General features: G+C 41.0%; 1 protein-coding gene across 8 annotated transcripts in view; it reads right to left on the bottom strand.

Annotated features, from left to right (window-relative positions):
- Nucleotides 1-3,093: 3,093 nt before the first annotated feature.
- Nme8 (NME/NM23 family member 8) overlaps nucleotides 3,094-12,461 on the bottom strand; it is a 69,777-nt gene continuing 60,409 nt past the window's right edge. For 7 of the 8 annotated variants that reach the window (XR_015640922.1, XR_015640923.1, XR_015640924.1 and 4 more), the window contains 2 exons: nucleotides 7,420-7,658; nucleotides 3,097-3,249 (listed from right to left, as the gene is read on the bottom strand). Coding sequence is in view for 5 of the 8 variants with exons in the window: in XM_087591264.1 (XP_087447390.1) it covers nucleotides 7,433-7,658 (226 nt within the window). In the remaining 3 variants the exon portion in view is untranslated. 8 annotated transcript variants of the gene reach the window in all.

Below are 12,461 nucleotides of genomic sequence, written 5' to 3'. Positions count from 1 at the left end.
CTGGTATGCTACCCAAATGGTCAGCCTGGAGCACACAGACAATGGAGTACTAGCAGATGGAGCCGGGAGGCTACATGTAAGTGTGTACAAAACTAAAGAAGATGTTATGAGTTAAAGATGGAGTCGGGCTAACAGAGCAGCTGGAGGCAGAGGAGAGAGTGGTCAATACAGTGGTGTAAATACAGTAATCACATGGTATTCACCTTTTTTATAATTTTTAACTGGCTATTTTGTTTATTTACATTTCAAATGTTATCCCCCTTCCCAGTTTTCTCTCTGAAACCCCTATCCTCACCCCTCCCCTGCCTCCACAAGGGTACTCCCCATCCACCAACCCACTCACACCTCACCGCAGTGGCATTCCCCTACATTGGGGCATCGAGTCTTCACAGGAACAAGGGCCTCCCTTCCCTTTGATGCCAGACAAGGTCATCCTCTGCTACATATGCAGCTAGAGCCATGGGTCCCTCCATGTGTATTTTTTGGTTGGTTTAGTCCCTGGGAGCCCTGAAGGGTCTACTTGATTGATATTGTTGTTCTTCCTATGGGGTTTCAAACCCCTTCAGCTCCTTTAGTCCTTCCCCTAACTCTTTCATTGGGGTCCCTGTTCTCAGTCAGATTGGTGGCTGCAAGTGTCCACATCTGTATCTGTAAGGTTCTGGCAGAACCTCTCAGAAGACATCCAAATCAGGCTCCTGTCAGCAAGCTCTTATTGGCATCAGCAGTATTATCTGGGTTTGGGGCTGGATATGGGAGGGATCTCCAAGTAGGGCAGTCACTGGATAGCCTTTCCTTTAGTCTCTGCTTCACTCTTTGTCCCTGTATTTCCTTTAGACAGTAGCAATTGTGGGTTAAAATTTTGAGAGGGGTGGGTGCCTCCATCCCTCAACAGGGAGCGGTGCCTAACCTCTGGATATTGTCTCTACAGGTCATCTCTCTCCTTTGTTGTGAATTCCAACTAATGTCATCCCCATTGGGTCCTAGGAGTCTCTTGGTTTTCTGGCATCTGACGCTTTCTGGTGGCTACCCATGGTTCCACATCCCTCATTGTTATACACCTTTGTTCAATTTCCTGATCCTCTGTACAGCTTCCCTGTCTCCTCCCACAGCTGATCCTGCCCCCCTCTCTCTCCCCATCCTCTCTTCCTCAAAAGTCCTGCCCACCCTCCACTTCCTGTGATTATTTTGTCCCCCCTTCTAAGTAGGACTGAGGCATCCACACTTTGTTCTTCCTTGTAGTCCCAGTTATTTCCCTAATATCCACTTCCACCTCACATCAGTCAGAATGGCTAAGGAAAAAAAAAAAACAACTCAGGCGACAGCAGATGCTGGTGAGGATATGCAGAAAGAGGAACCCTCCTCCATTACTGGTGGGATTGAAAGCTGGTACAACCACCCTGGAAATCAGTCTGGCCATTCCTCAGAAAATTGGACATAGTGCTACCTGAGGTTCCAGCTATACCATTCCTGGGTATGTACCCAAAAGATGCTCCAACATATAACAAGGACACATGCTCTACTATTTATAATAGCCAGAAGCTGGAAAGAACCCAGATGTCCTTTAACAGAGGAATGGATACAGAATATGTGGTACATCCACACAATGGAGTACTACTCAGCCATTACAAACAATGACTTCATGAAATTCACAGGCAAATGAATGAAACTAGAAAATATCATCCTGAGTGAGGTAACACAGTCACAAAAGAACACACATGGTATATACTCACCGATAAGTGGATATTAGAAAAAAAGCTCAGAATGCTGATGTGACATTCTTAAAAATAATTACATTAGGGGTTGGGGATTTAGCTCAGTGGCAGAGCGCTTGCCTAGGAAGCGCAAGGCCCTGGGTTCGGTCCCCAGCTCCGAAAAAAAGAACCAAAAAAAAATTACATTAAAAATCACTTGCAATTTTTAAAAAAGATAAATGTTTTTCTTATCAAAGAGTACACATGAAGGGACCCACAAGTCTAGCTGCATATGCAGCAGAGGATGGCATTGTTTGCCATCAATACAGGAGAGGCCCTTGGTCCTATGAAGGCTTGATTCCCCAGTGTAGGTGAATGCCAGGACAGGGAGGTGGGAGTGGGTAGGTGGGAGGGAGAGCACCCTCATAGAAGCAGAGGGAGGAGGGATGTGATAAGGGGGTTTCAGAGGGGAAACAGGGAAAGGGGTTAACACTTGAAATGTAAAGATATAAACTATCCAATAAATGAAAAAAAAAACAATTATCATGTAAGTAGATTTTACATACTTAAGAACCAGTCACAAGTATCACTCAGGAATATCGAGCAGTGTTAAAACACTACAGTTTTCAATAATACAGTTTCATTATAGTGAGTAATCTATTGCTAAGATTCGATGGAACAAGTAGGAGAACTTCCTCACTTGCCAGGCATATCAAACTCTGGAGTGGACTGAGGATGTGACATCTAGTGGCTGAGAATTGCACATGAACCTGGTTATGTACTTGGGAGTCCTTGACTACAAGAAAGTCAGTGTCACCTGAGAGAGGAATCGATAAAATCAATGAAATCAACGTTCCTTTCTCTGTAGATAGGATCAGCATTATACTGCAGGGGGCCAGGAGCATGGCCTGCACTGCCCCACAGCTAGACAGCAAATTAAACAAGCTCTGGAGCTGGGAGATGGCTCAGGAGATGAGAACTCTTTTCTTGCCGATGACCTGGGTTTGGATCACAGCACTTCCATACAACTACTTACAACTCCAGTTCCAGGGGACCCAACACTGCTTTCTGTCCTCTGCCAGCACCAGGTACACAGGGGCACATTCATGCATGGAAGGCAAAATGGTCACACACACATAAAATAAAACAAATCTTTTAAGATCTGAAAAATAATCTGGTTCTCTCTATATTCCAAATTCTTAGGCTTTCTGGCTGGAAACTTTAGTGTCAAATCCGTGACCAATTTGTCTTCGGCCTAACATATTTTCTTCTCCAGTCTGCAGGCTGCATGTACTCTGACTTCTTCCTCGTGCATGTTTCTGCTCACGTTTGCTGTACTGTTGTATTGTATTTTATAGAATCCATCTAAGGACCCTGATGAGAAATAAACACCGAACCTGGATTGGGGGGTTACAGTTTTTATTGTTACCATGCATAGCCATGCGAGTTTTCATCTCCATGTGTGTTTCTCTTGGAGAAATTTTTGTTCTTACTCTTTACAGGAAGTTGTGCCTCATGGTTTTATGTGATGAAACTTCTTCATTATCTCATTGAGTTTCTATGAAGTGAAAAAAAACACACTTCATAAGATAACAGCAATGTTATAGACTGATTTTTAGAGCAGTTTGTTTTTATTATAAGATTACAGGTCTTTCAGGCCTCTTCATTTTGGTTCTCTCCACGTATTCCCCATCTCCACCATCCTCCCACTTTCTCCCAATTTAAAATTTTCTAGTTCCAGTATTACCTTCTCTGTTTGCATATTACCTATGATCTGATCTACTATCCCACCTCTCTTAAAGCACCCCTTTCCAGTTTTTCTTTTTGACTTCTGTCATCTACAGAAACTCTAAATCAAACATGAAATATTAGTGATATAAAGATGAAATTCACAGATGGGAGAGAACACGCATTTGTTTTGCCTCTGTCAGGGTTACCTCACACTGTCCATCTTTTCCTGGTTCACCCATTTGTCTGAAACTTTCACATTTGCTTACACTTAAATAAAAATTTTATCGTAGATACAGGATCCATTCACCAGTTGATGGACATGTAAGCTGACTCCCTTTTCTAACTCCTTTGAATAAAGCCTCAACAAACTTGGGTGAGCAAGTGTCTTGCCCATATGCCATCCTTTAGTATCTGCTTAGGAGTGGAATCATTTTACTTGATAGCAGTTTTACTTCTACCTTTTTAAGAAATCACACTGTCCCACAGTGGCTAGACCAGTCTGCATTTCCCATAACCTTGGCAGTAATTGTCAATATTTACTTTATTGATAACCTTTCAGACTGGGATGAAATGAAATTTCAAACTAGTTTTGATATTAAAAATGCTTAAGTCTGTTGATTTGTTTTAAGTGTCATATTTCTTCTTTTGAGAATCCTGTGTTCAAATTTGTAGCTCATTTTCGTTAAGTACTTCATTACTTGATGTTTTGATTTTTGAGTTTTTTGTATCCTGAAGATAGTAATCCTCTGTGAGATGTACAACCAGTAAAAGAGTTCTCTCACTTACCTCTCCATGGCGGTTCCCTCTGTTATGCTAAAAGCTGTTTTGTTTCATGAGGTACCAATCACCAGCTGTTGGTCTTATTTCATGAGCATCAAGAGGTCCTTATCTACTACTTAGGTCCTACTTAGGAGGTCCTTGCTCTGCCTGTCCTATAGTGTGCTCTTTGCCTTTTCTTTTGAATGTTTCAGTTCTAAGTCTTTGGCGAACCTGTTAAGTTGGCTTTTGGTTCAGGATAAGAGACAAAAATCAAGTTTCATTCACCTACACGTTGACGCACAATTTACCAAACATCATTTGTTGCAAAAGACCTCTGTCCTCCAGTGTGTATTCTTGTCAAAAAAGTTAGGTTGCTGTGATCCCTTGGTCTTAGGTCTGAATCTGCTATTCAAGATATACATATTTATGAGGGAGGGTTTTCCATCTTTTAGTGTCCTTACTTCCTTCTTTCTTCCTTACTTTCTTACTTCTCAGTTTTAAAGTTTTCATCATAGAGATCTTTTACTACCTGGGATAGGTTTACTGTAAGTTATATTTTGTGTCTTGTAAATGGGATTGTTTCCCTGACTTTCACACCATAGGTTTTACCATTGGTGTACAGAAAGGTTATGTATGATAATTTTGTACCCTGAAAGTTTGCTGAAAGTGTTTATCAATGCCAGGAGTTATTGTTTTGTTTGGTTAGTTGTTGTTGTTTTTAATCTCTGAGATACAGCCAAGCTGTCTATGGTTTGATTTTTTATTTGTGTCTGTATTTTGTTTCTGCCTTGTAGACTCTTGCATTTGCATCACCATCATGGATCTCTCGTTCTCCTTTGTTACGTGGTCCTGTGGTTTGGGTGCTAGGGTTAAAGCTGGCTTTGTAAAGAAATTTTAGAAAATTTCTTTCTATTTTTATTTTTTGGAATTTCGAGGAACCTTGGTTGTAGTTGTGATTGCTTTTGACTTCTCAAACTCTGTGAGTGTGTTGATAATTGTCCTTTTGAATTCCATGTCTCCAGTTTTGTTTTGAGGTATACTTGGTAGGGGCTATTACTATAAGATTGGTAGTTTGTTGGCGTATATACTGTCTAGTATTTTCATATTGGTTTTGTTTTTGCTATGGGATGTAGGCATTTGGAATTAGGCTGTTGGTTTAATCTTTTGACATGAGGTTTTTATCCTGCTGGACCTAAGGTAGGATGGTGATTCATTGGTTGGGACTTTGCACAAAATCCCTACTCCTTCAGTTTGTACATCACTTTGGTTAATAGTTTCATTTTAATAATAGTAAGGTTTTTTTTACTTTATTAAAATAGGGTAATTTTTCACTTACCTATATATATTTTATTGGATTGGTGAAAATTTACTTTGTTTAATCAGTTTGTCAGTGTTCCCTAAAAGCTAGCTTCAACAACAGCAACACAATATTTACACATTACTCCATATCTACAGATTACTTTTGTACTTCAACTCAAATGTGTAGTCAAGACATGTAGACTTACTTTTGCTTCTGTCAGTACTTCCTGGTTAAACTGAGTGTGCAGATCAGCCAGTAGTGAAAAGTTACTTTTGTCTCCTTTATGAGCATATACACTGCTCGGGGTATTCATTTCTAAATTCCCTAGTATACTAGCATTTTTGCATGTTCTAATTTCTTACATATGTGCATGTTAGCCCGAATCTTTAGCCCTAGGCAATTGTGAATTTCTTAGTTATTAATCAATATTTCCACACAATATTCTCACTTTTCAGTTGACTGGTTTTCAGATTAGGTAAAATAAATATGCAATTCTTATTCAGATGCCATCCAGAGGTATGAAAGCAGATAAACAAAATAATTTTGCCCTTTTCTTCAGATCCAGAGACAGGAATCTGACCTTGGGAGTGAAACAACACACCTTCCAGACCATCTTATGATTCCTTTATATTGAATGATCATTTTTGGGTTCCTACAAATCTTTACTTTCAAGGTTCCTGAAAATTTTCTTTCTGACAGTTTCTGGCTATGTTCTTCTCAGTCCCATGAGGAGGACAGGCACTGTTCACCATTTTGTTGATTTCACCATACTGGAATCTTCTCAAACTCCCTAGCTCCTATAATATGATTTATCATCAATTCTGGATATCATCTACCTGGTGTTACCATCACAGAATGTGTAATGTTTTCTAAGTCACTTCTCTCTTTTGAATCTTCTGTTTGAGAGTGGTTAGTTTCCTTATTCCATAAGTAAACTGAAACCAGAAAAGTAACTCTACTAACTTCTTTGCTAGAATAGTAGCCAATTACCAAATCTCACAGGTATAATATAGTCTTCTAAGAATGATATTAATATCCACTGATCCTTAACTCACTGTTTCCACATTAGTTCTGACTTCTGTATTATTTCACATTGATGACTGCCAAATGACTTGTCTGGATGAGCTCGTGTCTCATTCCCCTCCCCCCTTTACTTCCTGCAAGCATCTGCTGATATCTCAATAGCCCTAGAACACACAGTCCTTCCTATCTCCTGTTCTTACAGTCATAAACCCATCCAACATAAGGAATTGTGTATACTCAGCTCTGCAGCACACAGCAAGAGTTGAGAAAAATAAATCTTGAATATGTGAAAGAGACTTGTAATACTACCCTCATAGTAATAATTATGTAGCACAAAGGCATGGAAATACAGCATCCAAAAGATCTTTACATGCAAGCATCAAGAGAGTTTGAATGTGTGTGTGTCTTTATATACATACATATATATGCATATGTGTGTGTGTATGTGTGTGTGTGTATGACTTAGAAACTTATAACTGAATTCTTTTCCTTGACTCTATCTTTGACTTTGAAATTCTCGCCCATATTTCCAGATGTATTTTAGTACTTAAGTTGCCTAGCTCCTACCCATGAAACACTGAGTTAAATGCAGAGTTGTGGAGCCTGTTCCCAATAGATACATATACAAGATACTCTTGAACCTAAGACCCAGGAAACATGGTGAAAAGGGGAGCAGAGGATCAGGGAGTTTGCTGTGAGATTCTGTCTCACATTAATTGACTGTCCAGTGCCCAATGGTCAGCCAATAAATATAAATATAAACAGGTTATATTTAGGAATGAGAGTGGGGATGTGTATGTAGAAAGACTTAGAGGGAGAAAAGAGACAGATGAAATGTCATAATTATAATCTCAAAACTAAACTTAAGAAGGAAACCAACATTTGTTAAAGTGGCATATGCTTTATAGTACTTACTCTAGTATTTGTCCTAGTTCTCAAAATTGCTCTCTGTGAACACATTACTAATGGCAGTTGCTGCTTCAGACATGTTAGATGCCCCATGTACAGCATTTCTCAAAACGTCTATTCCATATCTGGCTCGGAGGGAATTTGGAGACAGCAGTTTTGCTTCTTCTGGGTCTACTGGGCCCATCATTCGCCTCCATTCTCCAACAGCATTCCACTTGGTCAGAATCATGACTACTGACATGCCCCTGCAAATAACAATTCTTTTAGAAGGCAGGCTGCTCCAAGGGCATGGGTTACACACATTGCTAAAGACAGAATGCTTCTGCTACATACAGGGCAATTTTCCCTAATCGGTATGATCATGTGCTGTCTTTGCTTTCTCCTTTTTCACAAGTTTTGTGTTATTTGAATGTAGTACTTGGACCATAGAGAATTGTGCAAATAGGTTCCTATTTTCACTACCTTGGGGACCATGCAAACATTGTCATGGACCCAGACTTTTGCTTCATGTTCACCCTTCAGTCTCTAGTCCAGTAGTTCTCGACCTTGCTAATGCTGTGTCCTCATGTGGTGACACTCAATCATAAAATTACTTTGTTGCATTTGTGGGTCTCCATCTGCAGCCAGAGCTAGGACTGTCTTAATATGATCTTAATATCCAGTGATCCTTAACTCACTATTTCCACATTAGTTCTGACTTCTGTATCCAAGTCTGTGGAGGGACAAGCTCCACTCAGAGACAGCAAGACCAATTAACACCAGAGATATCCCTCTGCCCTCCGTGCCTGGATCCCGCCCAGAGACAGCTGGTCTCCCAGGCATACTCTCATTCCTAAACACACAGGTGAGACCCCACTTTCACTCCAATAATTGTCTGAAGAGGGATTTGCCAGGAGTGTGCAGGGCACAAGAACTGCAAAGCAGTCTAGGACAGGATCCTTCCAGTCTCCATCTGTGCCCTGGAACTAAGACTGTCCTACAGCCCTCCATACCCAAATCCTGCCTGGAGAGAGCTGGTCTCCCAAGAGTAATCTCATTCCTAAAGCCACAGGCCCATAGGTGGGACACCACTTTCACTCAAGTCACTGTCCAAAGAGGGACCTGCCAGGAGCACACAGGGCATAGGAACAGCAGACAGCCTGGGATAGGACCCTTCTGGTCTCCATCTGTGGCCAGAGCAAATGCTGTCCCATAGTCCTCCTGACCCAAATCCCGCCTGGAGAGAGTTGGTGTCCCAGAAGTACTCTCACTCCTAAGATCACAGGATCACAGGCCCACAGGAGGGACAAGCTCCACTCAGAGACAGCAAGACCAATTAACACCAGAGATATCCAGATAGTGAGAGGCAAGCATAAGAACCTAAGCAACAGAAACCAAGGCTCCTTGGTATCATCAGAACCCAGTTCTTCCATTACAACAAGTCCTGGATACCCCAAAATACTGATACTGGAAGAGCAAGATTCTGATTTAAAATCACATCTCACGATGACATAAATAACTCCCTAAAGAAATATAGGACAACACAGGTAAACAGGTAAAAGCCCAAAAGAGGAAACACAAAAATCCCTTAAAGAATTAAAGGAATACACAAACAAACAGGTGAAGGGATTGAACAAAACCATCCAGGATCTAAAAATGGAAATAGAAATAATAAAGATCCCGGCCCGCAGCAGCTCTCTGCCCCCAGACCCTGTGAGAGAGAGACCCAACCGCCTGGTCAGGTGGGCACTCCTGAGGCTGCAGAGCAGAAGAGACCACCAACACTGCTCACCCCTGCCCATATCCCTGGCCCAAGAGGAAACTGTATAAGGCCTCTGGGCTCCCGTGGGGGAGGGCCCAGGAGCGGCAGGACCCCTGTGCCTGAGACACAGAACCAGAACCAGAAGGAAACAGACCGGATAAACAGTTCTCTGCACCCAAATCCCGTGGGAGGGAGAGCTAAACCTTCAGAGAGGCAGACAAGCCTGGGAAACCAGAAGACAATGCTCTCTGCACACACATCTCGGACACCAGAGGAAAAAGCCAAAGACCATCTGGAACCCTGGTGCACTGAAGCTCCCGGAAGGGGCGGCACAGGTCTTCCTGGTTGCTGCCGCTGCAGAGAGCCCGTGGGCAGCACCCCACGAGCGAACTTGAGCCTCGGGACCACAGGTAAGACCAAATTTTCTGCTGCAAGAAAGCTGCCTGGTGAACTCAAGACACAGGCCCACAGGAACAGCTGAAGACCTGTAGAGAGGAAAAACCACACGCTGGAAAGTAGAACACTCTGTCCCCATAACTGACTGAAAGAGAGGAAAACAGGTCTACAGCACTCCTGACACACAGGCTTATAGGACAGTCTAGCCACTGTCAGAAATAGCAGAACAAAGTAACACTAGAGATAATCTGATGGCGAGAGGCAAGCGCAGGAACCCAAGCAACAGAAACCAAGACTACATGGCATCATCGGAGCCCAATTCTCCCATCAAAACAAACATGGAATATCCAAACACACCAGAAAAGCAAGATCTAGTTCCAAAATCATTTTTGATCATGATGCTGGAGGACTTCAAGAAAGACGTGAAGAACTCCTTTAGAGAACAAGTAGAAGCCTACAGAGAGGAATCGCAAAAATGCCTGAAAGAATTGCAAAAATCCCTGAAAGAATTCCAGGAAAACATAAATAAACAAGTAGAAGCCCATAGAGAGGAGACACAAAAATCCCTGAAAGAATTCCAGGAAAACATAAATAATCAAGTAGAAGCCCATAGAGAGGAGACACAAAAATCCCTGAAAGAATTCCAGGAAAACACAATCAAACAGTTGAAGGAATTAAAAATGGAAATAGAAGCAATCAAGAAAGAACACATGGAAACAACCCTGGATATAGAAAACCGAAAGAAGAGACAAGGAGCTGTAGATACAAGCTTCACCAACAGAATACAAGAGATGGAAGAGAGAATCTCAGGAGCAGAAGATTCCATAGAAATCATTGAGTCAACTGTCAAAGATAATGTAAAGCGGAAAAAGCTACTGGTCCAAAACATACAGGAAATCCAGGACTCAATGAGAAGATCAAACCTAAGGATAATAGGTATAAAAGAGGGTGAAGACTCCCAGCTCAAAGGACCAGTAAATATCTTCAACAAAATCATAGAAGAAAACTTCCCTAACCTAAAAAAAGAGATACCCATAGACATACAAGAAGCCTACAGAACTCCAAATAGATTGGACCAGAAAAGAAACACCTCCCGTCACATAATTGTCAAAACACCAAACGCACAAAATAAAGAAAGAATATTAAAAGCAGTAAGGGAAAAAGGTCAAGTAACATATAAAGGGAGACCTATCAGAATCACACCAGACTTCTCGCCAGAAACTATGAAGGCCAGAAGATCCTGGACTGATGTTATACAGACCCTAAGAGAACACAAATGCCAGCCCAGGTTACTGTATCCAGCAAAACTCTCAATTAACATTGATGGAGAAACCAAGATATTCCATGACAAAACCAAATTTACACAATATCTTTCTACAAATCCAGCACTACAAAGGATAATAAATGGTAAAGCCCAACATAAGGAGGCAAGCTATACCCTAGAAGAAGCAAGAAACTAATCGTCTTGGCAACAAAACAAAGAGAATGAAAGCACACAAACATAACCTCACATCCAAATATGAATATAACGGGAAGCAATAATCACTATTCCTTAATATCTCTCAATATCAATGGCCTCAACTCCCCAATAAAAAGACATAGATTAACAAACTGGATACACAACGAGGACCCTGCATTCTGCTGCCTACAGGAAACACACCTCAGAGACAAAGACAGACACTACCTCAGAGTGAAAGGCTGGAAAACAACTTTCCAAGCAAATGGTCAGAAGAAGCAAGCTGGAGTAGCCATTCTAATATCAAATAAAATCAATTTTCAATTAAAAGTCATCAAAAAAGATAAGGAAGGACACTTCATATTCATCAAAGGAAAAATCAACCAAGATGAACTCTCAATCCTAAATATCTATGCCCCAAATACAAGGGCACCTACATACGTAAAAGAAACCTTACTAAAGCTCAAAACACACATTGCACCTCACACAATAATAGTGGGAGATTTCAAAACCCCACTCTCATCAATGGACAGATCATGGAAACAGAAATTAAACAGTGATGTCGACAGACTAAGAGAAGTCATGAGCCAAATGGACTTAACGGATATTTATAGAACGTTCTATCCTAAAGCAAAAGGATATACCTTCTTCTCAGCTCCTCATGGTACTTTCTCCAAAACTGACCATATAATTGGTCAAAAAACGGGCCTCAACAGGTACAGAAAGATAGAAATAATCCCATACGTGCTATAAGACCACCACGGCCTAAAACTGGTCTTCAATAACAATAAGGGAAGAATGCCCACATATACATGGAAATTGAACAATGCTCTACTCAATGATAACCTGGTCAAGGAAGAAATAAAGAAAGAAATTAAAGACTTTTTGGAATTTAATGAAAATGAAGGTACAACATACCCAAACTTATGGGACACAATGAAAGCTGTGCTAAGAGGAAAATTCATAGCCCTGAGTGCCTGCAGAAAGAAACAGGAAAGAGCATATGTCAGCAGCTTGACAGCACACCTAAAAGCTCTAGAACAAAAAGAAGCAAATACACCCAGGAGGAGTAGAAGGCAGGAAATAATCAAACTCAGAGCTGAAATTAACCAAGTAGAAACAAAAAGTACCATAGAAAGAATCGACAGGACCAAAAGTTGGTTCTTTGAGAAAATCAACAAGATAGATAAACCCTTAGCCAGACTAATGAGAGGACACAGAGAGTGTGTCCAAATTAACAAAATCAGAAATGAAAAGGGAGACATAACTACAGATTCAGAGGAAATTCAAAAAATCATCAGATCTTACTATAAAAACCTATATTCAACAAAACTTGAAAATCTTCAGGAAATGGACAATTTCCTAGACAGATACCAGGTATCGAAGTTAAATCAGGAACAGATAAACCAGTTGAACAACCCCATAACTCCTAAGGAAATAGAAGCAGTCATTAAA

This window comes from Rattus norvegicus, chromosome 17 (genome assembly GCF_021556685.1).
Source record: "Rattus norvegicus strain SHRSP/BbbUtx chromosome 17, alternate assembly SHRSP_T2T, whole genome shotgun sequence".
Lineage (NCBI taxonomy): Eukaryota > Metazoa > Chordata > Mammalia > Rodentia > Muridae > Rattus > Rattus norvegicus.
This window is presented reverse-complemented; position numbering and strand designations above follow the sequence as displayed.